General features: G+C 40.8%; 1 protein-coding gene and 1 pseudogene across 5 annotated transcripts in view; both read right to left on the bottom strand.

Annotated features, from left to right (window-relative positions):
- The window catches only part of Gbf1 (golgi brefeldin A resistant guanine nucleotide exchange factor 1), a 128,918-nt gene that overhangs the window by 39,377 nt on the left and 72,976 nt on the right, over positions 1 to 16,565 (bottom strand). For all 5 annotated transcript variants that reach the window (XM_032892106.1, XM_032892102.1, XM_032892104.1 and 2 more), the window contains one exon: positions 720 to 851. In XM_032892106.1, the coding sequence (XP_032747997.1) occupies positions 720 to 851 (132 nt within the window). The remainder of the gene's footprint in view (positions 1 to 719; positions 852 to 16,565) is intronic.
- On the bottom strand, positions 860 to 2,010 carry LOC116891240 (annotated as a pseudogene).

Genomic DNA, 16,565 nt, shown 5'->3' with positions numbered 1-16,565 from the left:
ATGCACATACACATAAAATGAATAAATAAATCTTTAAAAAAAAGAGGCTGAGGCAGGAGAACTTAAAGAAGTTCCAGGCAACAAAGAAAGACCTGTCTTAAAATGAGTATGTGCATGGGGTGGGGTTCATATTTATGTGCATTAAGAAAAGGATAAGTGCAATCAAGGCATGTCCTCAACACCATTTACTTAGAGACTCTGGCGCTAAGAGAGAGGAGAGACCTTTATTTCAGACATTTCTAATGTAGTTTTCTTACAATAAGCACAAATTGGAAAATAAGGCAAACCACAGGAGGTGGGGATGGATGGCTCAGTGGAACTTGCTGTCAAGCCTAATTAATGATGGGAGAAGAAAACCTAGCCACAAATTGTCCTCTGACCTCCATGTGGATACCCTTCTGTGTGCATGTCCCCTCTCCCTGCTTCCCTGTTGTAATTTTAGAAACGTCTGCTCCTTTGCATACAAATAAATAAAAAAAAGTAATTTTCAAAAAAGGCAAACTAAACCATCAAGGGTACCACATTCTTAACTCTCCAAAGTGTGGTGGAAACTAGAGTCCAGGCAATCTCCTCTCTTCTCTCCCTTCATGGACAACCCAGTCAATTAGCATGATGAGGAATAAGTCAGCCTATGTCTCTCCTAGGAAAGGGACTGCTGGTTTAAGGCCTGTGCAGCAGGACATGGAATGCTGCAGGCATCACAAAGCCTAAGCGCTCACCTATGAGTGCACAGGACAGGAACTTGTTGACAGAGGTGAGTGCCAGGCCGGTGATAGGACCAGTGGTGTCTTCAGAGCGAATGACTTCCAGAAATGGACGAAGGAATACATTTGGCTCAATCTCTGAGAGTTCTGCAAGAAAAACAAACACACACAAATCAAAAATGAAAAGACACTAACAAAAAAATCCTGGCGAGAGTTCATTTTTGTCTGTTGAATGAAGTTAGAGGTCTTTTTGTTTGGGTCAAGCTTCTTCCCCCTAAAATAAAGGATTATTAGAATGGTGAGTTTTCTGTCATAAGGAATACTGTGTCATTACTGCTGTGTGTATGCATGAGATTGAGTCCAGGACACTGCATATGCTATGCAACTATTTTCCAGTGAGCTACATTCTCAGCACTTGAGCATAATCAAAAACATTAGCAAGAGTCGGGCATCAGGTGTGACAACTCACATTCTTTTTTTTTTTTCAGTCTTTCATGTGATTTATTTTCTTCCTTCAACCATAATAATATGATATCCAAATGTTGTCTTACCTGTGGGTCTGTAAACACAGGCTTATCCATCTCACTTACAGGCAAGGCAAAGGCTGCTTCTTGAAATGGTCCCACCATGGATCCTCTGGTCATCCAACCCAAGTCACCCCCTTGTCTGGCTTTATCTTCACTATATTGTGTGGCCACTTCACTGAATCTCATCCCAGACTTAAACTTTTCCATAGCTTCCATGATTTTCCCATGTTTTTCCACACAGAATGTGTCTGATCTTTACTGAATTGCCACCACCTTTAGGACCCTGAGACTTGTCAGCATTGTCACCCCCAGGGGCTGTACTTCCTTTCCCTCCTTTTCCAGAACCACTTTTCCCCTTTGGTGGCATCTCTTAAGCTTGGATGATTCATATTCTAATCCCAGTTTTCAGGAGGCAGAAGTAGGAAAATCATTACATGTTTGAAGGAAGCCTCAGTTACAAAGCAAGTTTCAGGCCAGCCAGCGCTACACAGCAGTCCACTGTTTCAAAAACACAACAAAATAAAAAAAGGAAAGAAACTAATAATACTTACTTAATATAACCAAATAGCATGAGTTAATTTTCTATATCCATTTCATCATTTCTTCAGTGACACACAGGTGAGCTTTACCTTGTTACAGATAATATAACTAAAGAAATTCCCGGGAGTGAGGAAAACCTGGTTTTAGTCCCCCAATGAAAAGGAAGCCTGAAATAAGCAAAAGGCGAAACAGCCTCCAGTTACAGTGACAGTTTGTAATCTTGGAAAGTCCTAACCACTCTCTCTCTCTCCTTCCTTCCTTCTTCCTTCCCTCCCCCCCTCCCTCCCTCCCTCCATCTCTCCCTCCCTTCCTTCCTTCTTTCCCAGAGCACATAGTATGCTAACTGTCCTGACATGAAGGAGCATCACAGGCTTTGAGAAAAGTATGGTTTAGATAAGACAGTGATTGGCCTTAAATCACACAATACTCAAAGTTGGGATCTACATGGTTCTATAGTTCCCAAAACACATATCTACCCTACCTCACTGCCAGCACATACTTCTACTGCAGCAGATTTCATTCCAGGTCAAGCACTACTCTGGACTTCCTGCCTACTTGACTTTGCTGAGGGTTAAATTCGCTTCCTTATACTCTACTGTGGTTTGAGCTTTCAGAGCTAGTTTCCTTTTAGTATTCCTAAACAGGCCAGAATCTTTTAGGGATATGATCAAGGCTATCCTACCTTAGAGACTGAGGGGAGTGAAGGTAGTGTGTGTGTGTGTGTGTGTGTGTGTGTGTGTGTGTGTGTGTGTGTGTGTGTGTGTGTGTGTGCTCATCCTTATGAACCTTCATTTTCATGCAAATATAGGGCCTCCTTACTCAGTCCCTACCTTTCCTCTGAGTAAACATTTTCTGGGCCGGCTGCTTCTCAGATTAACACTTTAATTAACTGGCAGATTGGGTAGTATTTTCCAAGGCTGTCTGTAGAGTGATCACATCAGCTGTACAAAATCTGCTTCTCATTCCCTACTGGGTCCACCTAGAGATTGATGACTTACAGATAAATTAAAGAGAAATGTGTGTGTGACCAGGCACACGTACATTAATAGACATTAAGGTAGAGAGGATATATTTAGAAAGGGTGAAATATATAGCATTTAATATATTTAAGAAAATGTACAATTAGATGGGGAAATGGCTACACAAGCACAAGACCTGGGTAAAATCGAAAATTAAAATCATCTTCTCTTGCTACTCTAGAAACACAAAGGTACCATGTTTACTTGGTCGACAGACCAAGTCATCTAAAACACGACCATGTTTGATATCCATGAGATATTTATCCCAGCTGTTGCATACGTGGTTTGTCTCTATTTACTGCTAAACATTATTCTATTCTCCATGCATGTTCTATAGTCTTTACTCCTCCACTGGCTGAGGGCATCAGGTTCTCCAGTTCTCCCACTGTCCGTTTAGAGCAACGGTTCTCAACCTCGAGGTCGTGACCCCTTGACAGGTAGAACAACCCTTTCACAGGGGTTGCCTAGGAACATTAGAAAACACAGATATTCATATTACGATTCATAACAGCAGCACAGTTATAAAGTAACACAGAAATAGTTCTGTGGCTAGCGGTCAGCATAGCATGCAGAACTGAACTGTATTTTTAAAGGGTGGAGGTGCTGGGAAGACTGAGCACCGCTGCTCTAGAAACTTTATCTCATTTGAATTCCAGTCTTTACTGATGATACAATTATTTCCATTCTTTACATATCTATACAGCAGACATATTTTCTTCATATTTATTTATTTTAAGCAGGGTTTCTCTGTATAACCCTGACTATTCTAGAATTCTCTCTGTAGACTAGACTAGTCTCAAACTCACTCAGAGCCCCATGTTGGAGTTAAAGGTGTGTACTGCCACCATCCTCTGGAACCCAATTATCAATATTTATTTTATGGATTGTATCTGTGTTTACCATTTCCTCACATACATGTGTAAGCTCAGGATTACAGTTTGGGTGCTTTTGTTTCCCCATAGGTAAAATGGAAATGTCCCTTTATCACAAGTTCTTGCATGAGGGGAGTAGAAGCACTCAAAACTCCTCCATATTGGTCTAAGAACTCCTGATGCTCTGCTGTAGTAACATTTCTGGTTGTTGAAGAGAAGGGAGTAAGCGGGATTTTCCAAGCTTAATGGATGAGGAGAGGTTGCTCAGTAGTCCTGATATTCTAGTTCTTGGCTTTGGCTGCTGACCTCTCAGGCTCGTTCATTAACTAGAGATTTTGCTAATATCAGTTTGGAGTTTTCTTTTTGTATTTCCTATTTAAGTCCTCTGTAGATACCAAACAGGGTAGTAATTAATAATAAACTTATAAAGTATCTTCTCTTCTTGCTCTGATTGACGAGTGAAACTTTTTACTAGATAAGAGGAATTTTGACTGAAAAGCTGCTCCAAGTATAACAGCTGCATAAAGCTGGGGCACACCAGCTATAAAGTAGGACAACACACGTTGTTAATTTCTCCTGGGCTTTGAAGCTGCCTGCCTGAGTCTACGCTTGGTGGTAATAGTGCATGCAGAGTAAGGACTACAGCTTTAGCCTGCCTGCATGTTACACACCAATTGCTCACTTGTTCCCTCTAGAAGAAAAAAAAAAAAAAAAAAAACTAGTGTTTAAAGCTCACACATCAAACTTGTGCTCCAGGGAGGAAGATGGCTCAGTCTGTCCTCAAGCCGATATTTGAGGACAGTCCCTATGGGCCTCATTTAGACTGCTGGCCTTGTTAAAGGGGCCTTGCTCTCCCTCCTGGATTAGGAGCGAATCTGGACAAACCTAAGGCTTAATTTAGAGGGCAGTACTCCAATCAATAACAGTGTATAGCCACTGGTAGAAGAGGAACAGAAGAAACTAAATCCTAGGATAGTTGAGCTATAAAATTTTATTTGTTATTTTAGTCATACTTAGTCACCCTATAGAAAGAATTTGGTACTGGGGTTGGAGAGATGGCTCAGCAGTTAGGAGCACTGTCTGTTCTTTTAGGGGATCTGGGTTCAATTCCCATCATTCACAAAGCAGGTCACAACTGTAACTCCAGTTCCCTGGCACCCAAACATAGTCAGACATGGAGGCAAAACATCAATGTACATTAAATAAAAACAAATAAATCCCTTAAAAATTGTTCCTTAAAGAGAAAGAAATACTTTGGTATACTTTTAAAGAATACAGTGTTTATGCACTCTGGCTTTGGAGTTAACAAGACCTACATTCAAATTCTGTTTTCCTTTATTGTATGACCTTGGGTATCATACTCTATGGAAGTCTTCCCTTACTTCTTAGAGAAACATGGAAGCGGTGGTATTGTGTCTTAGTTACTGAGAGAAGAAAGTGGTGTAAGTATGACCTGTCTCACTAATGTTGCCTAGGCTGGTCTCAAACTCCTGGGCTCAGTGGATCCTTCTTTTTCAACCTCCTGAAGCTCAGATTATAGGATATACAACACCAAAATTATCTTGAAAAATATTTAATGACCCATGTAGTTTACTGTTGGTGTCAAAGGCATTGAAGTTCTTTTCCCAGACAGTGGAACAGGACTTGCATGAAGTGACAGGTAGTACCTCTAGTAGCCAGCTGCCCTTGTCATCTAGCAGAGGTGCCCTCAGTGAGCCAACCACTACTGCTGTCCCAATCAGGATTTATGCACTGCACCGACAGACAGAAAGAGTTTTCCTTGTTTCCTTTCCTGCCCTTAAGCTCTTGTCTTATCTTTTTAATTTTTTAAGGTTAATCTCATTTTTATGTATGAGTGTTTTGCCTACATGTATGACTGTGTGCCATGTGTGAGCCTAGTGCCCTCAGAGGTCTGAAGAGGGAATTACAGATGGCTTTGATCTATTATGTGGGTTATGGAAACTGAACCTGGGTCTTCTGCAAGAGAAACAAGTACTCCTAACCACAGAGCCATCTCTCCAGCATGTTTTACCTCTTTAAAGGGAAGTTAAATGTGATCTCAAGCAGGACTGGGTAACCCTACTTAAGTGCAGAAAATCATACAAGTACTTCAAGCACAGAGGTTTACCAAAAGCAGTCTGTTGTTGGCCCATGTATGATTGGACTTTGTTTCACATCCTCTAATCTCCCCATAGGGAAAGTTATGCTGCAAGGACAGAATGATGGTTGAAGCTTTGTCTGACAAGGTGGTCCAGCCACAGAGTGCACACAAGAGCCCTTTTCTTCACTGGTTATCTTGAGACTTTTTGTGGCAGATATCTATGAAGGATGAGTTTTTATGTCATTTCTGACTCTATCATTTCTGGGGACTCGTGAGCATGGCCTGTAAATTATCAATGACAGAGGAAATATATATTTATGATTTCTAATCCCCATACCTTTGGACATTAACCCTTCAATGTGCAAGTTGAGGAATCACTTGTGTTTAATCAGAGTCTATCCACTCAACCAAATTGGAGATGGTTGTGATGGCTCACGCCTATAATCGATGTCACTTAAGAGACAGAGATAAGAGGTTTATATACGCAAAGCCTGGTTGAGCTACAAATGGAGTTCAAGACTAGCCAGGGGAATTTAGTGAGACTCTGTCCCAACAATGAGTGAGCTAAGGCTGGTGATGCAGCTCAGTGGAAGAGTCCTTGCCTAATACCTGCAAGGTCCTGGCTTCGATTCCCAGTACCAATCAATCAATCAATTATATTAATTAAAAAGTAGAATTCCTAAAGTAACAAAAATGTTTAAAAACAAAACCCAAGTTGGGCCAGTTGACAGATTAAAATGTGAATATCTTCCAAAACATTTTTAATTTTACTTTATGAAAAAGTTTGTCTTGGAGGCGTGAGAGATGTAACTCCAATTCCTGGGGTTCTGATAGCATCTCTGGCCGCTATGGGCACCTGCACACAGTGGCAGGTGGCATTTACACCCAAGCAAATACATACGCATAAATCTTTAAAATTTTTATTTGAAAAATTAATTTATTCACTTATTCTGTGTGTGTATGTGTGTAGGTCTGAGGGCAAGCCCCTAACTTGCCTTTCTTTTATTTTTTTTGTTGAAAAATTGATTTGTTTCTATTTTATATTTGTGAGTATTTGTCTGCATGTATGTCTGTATACCATATGTGTGCCTGATGCTCATGCTCTCTTAACTGCTGAGCCATATCTCCAGCCCTGAAATATTTTTTTTTTTTTTTTTTGGTTCTTTTTTTTGGAGCTGGGGACCGAACCCAGGGCCTTGCGCTTCCTAGGTAAACGCTCTACCACTGAGCTAAATCCCCAGCCCCCCTGAAATATTTTTTAAATTTTAATTTAATAAAAAATTAATCATTACATATTTTTTTGAGAAAGAGTTTCTTTGTAGCCCTATGTAGTTCTGGACCCTCTATGGCGCAGGCCAGCTCTCAGACTCATAGAGAGCTGCGTGCCTCTGCCTCCAGGGTGCTGAGATACAGACGTACTCCATCACACGTGGCTTCGCGATTTTTTTTTTTTTTTTTTTTTTTTTTTGGCTTTTTGAGACAAGATTTCTCTATGTAGCTCTGGCTGTCCTGGAATTTACTCTATAGACTGACTGGCTTCGAATTCATAGAGAACCAGCATGTACCACCACTACTACCTGGCTATGTTCACTCTTAAAAAAAAATATTATTTTTTCTTTTTCAAGACAGGGTTTCTCTATGTAGTCCTGGCTTTCCTGGAACTCATTCTGTAGACCAGGCTAGCCTCAAATGCACAGAGATCACCTGCCTCTGACTCCCAAATGCTGGGATTAAAGACAGATGCCTATCTTATTATTATTAATTATGTGTAGGTATGTTTGGCTACGTGTGAGTATGTATAAGTGAGTACAGGTGTCTTCTAGGCCAAAGGTATTGGGAGCAAGTGGAACTGGAATTACAGACAGTTGTGAGCTGCCTGATGTGACTGGTGAGAGCCAAGCTTGGGTCCTCTGAAAGAGCAAGTGTCCTTAACCACTAAGTTATCTCTCCAGCCCCATGGTTTCACTCCTAAATCATAATACCAAAGATCATCACCAGCTCTCCTGTGTCCTCCTCCCAAGTCCACAGCACCACAAGCAACGGACTGAAAAGTGGACATATGCTAGGCAAACTAGTAGGTAAGAGCTGGGAGAAAAAACAAAGCAACAGGCCACTGTCAGAACCTAAATGGGGCCTGCTGTCTCCTGCAGCTGACTTTGTTAGAGTTGTGTGCATTTACTCAAAAATTATACTTCACTTGGCATTTATAATCTTAAGTTTTAGCTCTTTAAGGAGCCATTAAAAAAACTCCTCCTGGGCTGGAGAGATGGCTCAGTGGTTAAGAGCACTGACTGCTCTTCCAGAGGTCCTGAGTTCAATTCCCAGCAACCACATGGTGGTTCACAACCATCTGTAATGAGACCTGATGCCCTCTTCTGATGTGTCTGAAGACAGCTACAGTGTACTCACATAAATAATAAACAAATAAATCTTTAAAAAAAAAAAAAATTCCTCCTGCCTTCATTGGAAAAATCCCTGTAGATGAAGACACTATGGATCAGAAAAGTGAAACATTTGCACAAGGTCACAGGGTTAGTACTGGAACCTAGACTTGGCCTAGTGCATTTCTTTATTTCATGTCTCTTATAGAATACGGCAAGGTTGCAAGGCCTGCCTAGGTTTGCTCCATCAGTTTAGGATTAGGAATTACAGGTTAGTGGAAGATGACTTTGGCATTTTTTTTTCTGGAATCAACTGTTTCTAAAACCCAGTCTATACGCCATCCACTTGACCATTCACAGGTCTGGATAATCGTAAAGTTAATGACCAGAGGTAAAGACAGCATATGGCTCCTCCTTTATAGTTATGTATTGGTTTTTTCTTTTCTTTTCTTTTTTTTTCTTTTCTTTTTTTTTTTGGTTTTGTTTTGTTTCTTTTGAAAGATAGAGCTGCTCTTGTGCTTGCTTCAGCGGCACAGATCCTGAAGACAGGGTTGTCCTGTACAGCTCAGGCTGGCCTTACACTTGTTATGTACCACCACAAGGTAGGGTCCAGCTTATGTCTCCTGTCTTAGAGCCCTGAATGTTAAAGTGGACCAAAATTTTTCTTTTTTGAATGTTATGTCATCCAGGTTGGTATACTTGCTGGCCTGGATCTCATGGCAACCTGCTATTTCAGCCTCCTGCATCACAGGCACATGTCATCATGCCCAGGTTGGAACACAACTCTGTTTTGAAACAGGTTCTCTGTGTAGCCCTGGCTGTCCTGGAACTCACTCTATAGGCCAAGCTCACAGAGATTCACCTCCTCTGCTTCCCAGGGCTGAGATTAAAGGAATATGTCACCACTGCCTGGTGCCTGTCCCCACACCTCTTTTTTTTTTTTTTTTTTTTTTTTTTTTTTTTTTTAGCTGGGGACCCGAACCCAGGGCCTTGTGCTTGCTAGGCAAGCGCCTACCACTGAGCTAAATCCCCAACCCCCACCTCTTTTTTAAGACAGTCTACTAGGCTTGGACCACTACTCTTTATGTCCCCTGGTGACTAAAAACCTCATAGCTCCTAACTACTAAACTTCCAGCACCCCAGAAATTTCATTTGTAGACTATTCTCAAGCTCTGACTTTCAGAAGAAATATAATCTTGAAAAAAAAAAAATCACAGTGAGAAAAGTAGAATATGGTGACCTAACAATCCCTGCTAAGTTTGAATGTGCCAGGAGAGACAGAAAAACTAAACAGGAGTTGTGCTCAAATAATTCTGCCATATGCCTCCAGATATAGACATGTCGAGAAGGTTAAATGAGCAACTTCTGTCTCTATCGTGGGATGGTTTACAGGTTTCTTCAGTGTGATTCATCTGTGAATGATCCTGCCTCTAGAAACCTAGGTCAATATTTGTAGGATGAAGAGCTATGATGAAGGCAGGCAGATGACCCTATAGAAAGCAAGAAGAGAGAAGTAGACTCTGAGGGCAAAAGGGTCGAGACAGGCATTTCTGAAGCTAAATGGTGTTGAAATAACATACCCCAGGCCTTTTCCTTGTCAGCGTAATCCAATTGAGAATGCCTAACTGCCCCTGATAAGAGTCACTCAGGAGTGAAGAGCTTCACGACCAGGGAAAGCAGCTTATGTGTGCATTTTGGTTCAGGAATGTGTCAGCCTGATGCTGGCCAAATGAGAAAAAGCTACTGCAGCTGAGAACACCCTTCCTGGGAGGGCAGTGTGCACCAGAAGAGCAGGCTAGGAGTGTCCTCTTTTGTCGGAGGGCAATGCTTGAAGCCACATGCTCTGACCTGAGAAAACAGTGTCAGATTCATCTCCCCTTTGGTCAGGTCACCAATTATTTGAGAAGACAGAGTTGGTGGACACGGGTGGATTCTCAGATTTATACTAGGGGCAAAGTGTGACTTCTCTGTTTTAATGTCCTAATACAGGTAGTCAAGCTTCCTGTTCACTGTGCTGAGCAAGTTATAAGAACAATATAATAAGTCACCTCAAGAAGTTTGCCTTCTGCCCTAGGCTAATCTGACCTTTGAGACTCTACAATTTGTGGCCTTGACTAGTCAGAAATTGAAACTGTAGTTGATTTTAAGAGAACCCCACAACTTCTTTCACCAGCAGGGCTTGGATTTCCCTCCTTAAAACTGTTTCTCCAATCCAAGAACATGCACCAGTCACCTTCAGAGAACCCTACACCTAATCCACATTCTTTGTTTACTGGACTGTTTGTGCCTTAAGGTTGCAACTTTCCAGGGCTGGAATTCTGGCTGCTCCTCTATGGTGTCACGTATCTCCTTGGTTGTGAAATTATTCAGTATGCCTACTATGAGCAGCATCACGATACTTTTCTTCTGAAGGACTCTAAAAAATATCCAAGTAAATCTAGTCTTCAGGAGGGCCAATCTTGAAAGCAGACCACCAGAAACCTTTCTTTCTGCCGTAGTTTCATAGTAGGCAATAAAGTGAATGACTAAGTGGCATAGATAGCTTTTGGAGTCAGATGGACCAAGATTTAACTACAGCTTTTGACACTCATTAGTTTTATGATCTTAACAGTATGTCTCCTTATTCTTCTTAGTTTCATTTTTTTATCTACAAAAATGAAGATTACAAAGAGAAAAAAATGAGGTTATTGGCTAAGTATAATAGTGGCTGTTCTTACTATCTTTCTCTCTTCTAAAAAGGCCATGAGCAGTCCAATCAAGAAGGTGCCATCAACAGCTCTGGAGCACTAGACATAGCCCTCACAATAAGTACAATCCTGCCAAGCAGTAAGAAATCAATATTTCCCAAGACTAATGATCTAGAAAAGAAACAAAAAACCCAGTTCCTATCTCTGATATATGTATACCTTGGATTGGATAGGAATTAAAAGAGCCATAAGTTATCTGGTATCTTGGAATTTATCTTTAACTTCTATTCCTCTTAAGAACTAGAAGTCTGAAATCCCAGGGCTCTGGATGAGACATAAAAATATGGAGTTCAGGACCAATGAACTGCATAATAAAACCCTATATAATAAAACAACAAACACAAAATTAAATACCAGCTAACATTCATTAAAAAACCACTATGTATTATATGATAGGCAACTTGTACCCCTTTTCCCACTTTGCATATATACAGGGCATAATACATGAAATAAAGTGTACGATAAGTACAATAAGATCTTATTATTTAGGGTTTTTTAGCCCTAGAGTCCTAGTCCAAAGTTCTCTACTGTTAAATAGCTTGTTTATTTTAACTTTTAAGTAAATTAAAAAAAAAAAAAAACATTGGGCAGCGGTAGTGTACACCTTTAATCCCAGCACTCAGGAGGCCAGCCTGGTCTACAGAGCAAGTTCTAGGTCACTCCAGGGCTACACAGAAAAAAAACAAAAACAAAAACAAAAACAAAAACAAAAACAAAATAAAGAAATCAGTAAGTAATTAAAAAAAATTGCTATTAGTAGGATGGTCGTGGAGCATGCCCTTAGTCTCAATATTTAGGAGGCAGAAGCAGATAGATCTCCAAGTTCAAGTCCAGCCTGATTTACAGAGTGAGTTCCAGTGTTGTGCCAGAAAGTGCTCATGTACCCCAAAAGATCACCCAGGAGCCGACTCTGATGCCACTGCACCAGGGTCTTCATTTACAAGCTGGAGCTTGGGTCATACCACTGTCTCTAATGCAGTAGAACAGGAGGATGCAGCTCTGAGCTTTCGGCAGGACAAGGCTTTATAGGAAACGGCAAGCAAGCGAGAAGGTTTCGGCCTGGCAAGCATCTAGTTGTATGACTACTGTAAACCGACAGGTGGGTGTTCTGAAGCAAAGCCCTGAACAACCACAAGCAGTCTGAAAGTACATTTGAAACAAGCAGACCATTTGATTGACAGTTGCTAGGAAGGAGCTAGGGAGTAACTCTGGGGTGTGGGCCAAGGACAAGCGTGGGGTCCTTCCTGATACTTGGGTACAGCCTGGGTTCAGCGCAGGTGACATTTCTCTTAAGGTAGAAGCCTGTCCCAAGATGGAGCAGGTTTGGCCTCTCACCAGGACAGCCAGAACAACACAGAGAAATCCTGTCTTGAAAAAACAAAACAAAATGAACATTTTTTTTAAAGTAGCACTTTCTACCTTTCCTAAATCTGTGTATGTTTGTGTGTTTAAAAAAATACAGGCTGGAGAGATGGTTCAGTGGTTAAGAGCACTGACTGCTCTTCCAGAGGTCCTGAGTTCAAATTTCTGCAACCACATGGTGGCTCACAACCATCTGTAATGGGATCTGATGCCCTCTTCTGGTGTGTCTGAAGACAGCTACAGTGTACTTATACATAATACATAAATAAATCTTTAAAAATACATATTTTTGTTTTTGTTTATGTGTGAGTATATGTATATATGCCCACAGAGGACAGAAGAAAGCCTCAGATCCCATGGAGCTGGAGATCCGGGTTGTTCTAAGCTGCCTGACTTGGATGTCTTCAGTCCCCTGGAAGAGCAGCAAGTACCCGTAACCACTGAGCCACCTTTCCAGCCTCATGAATTTGAAATGTTTTCTAAGATAATCTCATTATAAATCCTTGGCTGGCTTGGTATATGCTATTTAGACCAGGTTGGCCTCTAATTCCTCCTGAGTGCTAGAATTAAAGGTTTACACCACCACATCTGTCTTAATTCACTCATTTGATAAAATGAGACACTTAGAGAAGTTAAATAACCAAAATGACACAGCTACTAAGTTGCAGAACTTAGGGTTAAGTCCTACTCAGATATAACACTAATTGGCTTGTGTCATTGTACAAATCACTCCATCCGGTAAAATAATTTAGGGTCTAGTTTTCCTATAATATTCTAGGATTTGGAATATTTTCTAGAATGTGAATTAAAAATTATAATTTTTTCTAGAATATTATAAACCAATATAGGCTTGATATACAATGAGAAAGACAGAAATTGAGAGATGGTATTAACAATGTGACAGATTAGCATTTGGTAATAAGCTGGGTATGATGGTTTATGTCTATAATCCTAGCTAAGGAGTGATTTTGTATTTTGAACTACACAGGGAAATCCTGTCTTAAACCAAACCAAGTTTATATTTTTAAAAATATAATTTTAATGTCATAATTAATAATGTTAGCAGATACTTTGGAAGTACATCTGCACAATGCACTGGGATTAATTGTTCATGTTCTAGTCTGTCTATTAATTGCACATGTACAAAGACGTAACCTTTAAGTTAGTAAAGTTCTCCCAGATGCCCTGTCCTGCACAACCAGAAGGTGCCCCTGCTAGAGCTTCTCTGGTGCCCGTGGCCATCAGTAGCTGAATATGGAGCTTAAAACCTCCACTTCCATGAAGGAAAAGCTTCTTTGGGAAAGTTATCTGTATGTATACATCATGAATCTTTTTTTTCTTGTGGAAAGTGATGGAGTTGGGTGACAGTGAAGATTCCTGGTGGGCTCATTAAAAAAATTAAAATCGCCAGTGGTGGCGGTGGTGGTAAAAGCTCATGCCTTTAATCCCAGCACTTGGGAAACAGGGTCTACAAGGTAAGCTCTAGGACAGCCAGGGCTACATAGAGAAACTCTGTCTAGAAAACCAAAACCAACTAAACAAATAAAATCTACCCCTTCTGTTTTTCTACTTGCTAAGTTCCTATGAAGCCATGATTTACAGAATAAAATACTGGAATGAACATATCTTAGCAGCCATAGAGTAACTACTTCATTTGGCAGATGAGGAATGTGGCATGTTAAAAGGATACTACTTCGTCTCTCATTTGATAACTGAATCTGTATTCTCCCTCAGAAGCATATCCAGAGCTTCCTGAATGTCTCCAGGACGTTGTCTAGGTCCCTGAACAGACAGTATCACTCTTGCTTCTTTCACTGACCTTTCATTTAAGAAGTTTAGCTAATTCAATATAACAATATTCCAGGAAAACACCATGCCAAGATTAACTGAGGCTATCCTGAGATTGCAAGGTAGAGTTAGTATCAGAAATCACTTTAACATATCAACATCTTCAAGAAGAAAAATACATCATCATGTCAACTGATAAAGGTATCTGACAAAACATAACCTCCATTTATCAGAACTAACACCCACAAAAAAAACTCATAGTTGCTATACTGTAGGGTAAATTCCAAATGCATTCAGCCTAAAAGTAAGAATAGCAAGTTGTCAACTTTCATAGATCTAAAAGTACTGGCCTATGCAACAAGAAAAGCATATAAAATGTAATTTAAAAGCAAAGAAATAAAACTCTTTTAGGACACAGACAGACACACAGACACACACACATAGACACACACACACGTCCCCCTATTTCTCAGAATAAGCAAGTTGAGCATGGTTGACAGGATATGAGAGCAAAATAACAAAACTAGACCTTGTTTCTACATGCTAACAATTAACTAAATACTCCAAGATAAAAACTTAGAGCCAAGGGTTGGGGATTTAGCTCAGTGGTAGAGTGCTTGCCTAGCACATGCAAGGCCCTGGGTTCGGTCCCCAGCTCCGAAAAAAAAAGAGAAAAAAAAACAAAACAAAAAAACAACTTAGAGCCAGGTGTGGTAGCGCATACCTTCTGCCTCAACACTTGTAAGATAGCCAGAACTATATGGTGAGATGCTATCTTTAGAAAAAAAACAAACTAAAAAAAAAAAAAAAAGAAGCAGCAAATATTTAAGTGGAAGTCTAATAGCTAAGTGTAAGTTCAAAAACCACTCAAAAGACCTGAATGCTGACCCCACAGTCGACTGGTAAGGAAATAAGACTCTGAACACATAGACCGCCATGCAGTGTTCATAGATGGGAAGGCATAGCAGCACGGGAGTGGGGGTTGGGGGGTAGGAGGTTGGGTGGTGTGAGATGCCATTCCCCAAACTCATCTGCATAGTCAGTGCATTTCTTTGAAATTCCAAAACAGATTATTTGTAAATGCAGACAAGGGTACATTAAAATTGAAATATAAAGACTAGAGATCTAGAGTACCAGTAATACTTAAAAAGAAAAAGCTGGGGAGCTCATGCTACAGAATAGAAATATGTAGCAGTGAGGGGTGGGGAACGAGGGCAGCCACTAAAAAGTCTCAGATGCCAGGGCAGCAAGGGGTTCCCAGGACCCAAGGGTGATGACGTTAGCCAGAACACTGAAGGAAGGAGAGACAGAACCTGTAGAGACCAAGTCCAGTAGACAGGCACGGTTAAGGCATGGGGCCGCCCACCCATCTCAACAGGTGGATGGTGGATGCTAGAGCAGTGAGGCAGGAGTGGGTGAGTAGGTAGAGGAGCATCCTCCTAGAGGCAAAGGGAAGGAGGGAGAGAGGGGATGGGATGGGAGGTTTGTGTAGGGGTAACCGGGTTGCATCAATTTAAAAAGAAAGACAACTCAATGAGAAATGTCAGAACAGAACAACCAAATACAAAATACCTAAACCTTTCATTTCAGCAGATACCAGTTCAGCAGAGACCTTGGTAAGGACTGAGTGTGATGATTTACAGCTAGAGTTCCAGCACTTAGGAGGCAGAGGCTGCATGGTCAAGACCAGCATGGGTTATATAGCCAGGTTAAGGCCAGCCAAACTACATAACAAGATCCTGTCTTAAAAAACCAGAAAGATCAAGTTAAAAACTATGTATCCAGGGGTTGGGGATTTAGCTCAGTGGTAGAGCTTGCCTAGGAAGCGCAAGGCCCTGGGTTCGGTCCCCAGCTCGAAAAAAAAAGAACCAAAAAAAAAAAAAAAAACCCAAAAACTACGTATCCATAAATCTTTCAGAAAAAGAAAAAGGAATAGGGGAAAAGTCAAGTGAATTCAGACATTAAATCAAAACACAATCTGTGCTTTTAATTTCTGAGTTCAAGACCAGCTGGTCTATATAGTGAGTTCAAGGTCAGCCAAAGCTACATAGAGACCGTATCTTGAAACAAACAAACAAACAAACAAACAAACAAACAAAGTAAATATTCATAAACTAAAATTGGTCAAAAATAAAAAACGACTGGGTGTGGTGGTCTCTCTTTTAATCCCAGGACTTGGGAGGCAGAGGCAAGCAAATGTCTATAAGTTTGGGACCAGCCTAGTCTATAGTAAATTCCAGGGCTACATCATAAGACCCTGTCTCAAAACAAACAAACAAACACAAAATGAAAAACAGACAAACACAGAGGATAAAGAAATGGCTCAGTTACTAAAATACCCCCTATGCAAGAGTGAAGACCTGAGAACATTAGCACTTCCTGATGGGCGAGAGCAGAAGTCTGCCTGTAGTCACAATACTCAGGAGTCAACGACATGGGATCCCCAGACCAAGCTGGCTGGCTAGCCTTGGCCCCAGTGAGAGACCTGCCCTCACATATGAGGTACAGAACAATGGAAGAAGCT

Source organism: Rattus rattus, chromosome 2 (genome assembly GCF_011064425.1).
Source record: "Rattus rattus isolate New Zealand chromosome 2, Rrattus_CSIRO_v1, whole genome shotgun sequence".
NCBI lineage: Eukaryota > Metazoa > Chordata > Mammalia > Rodentia > Muridae > Rattus > Rattus rattus.
Note: the sequence above shows the minus strand (reverse complement) of the source record. Positions and strands in the feature narration are given on the sequence as shown.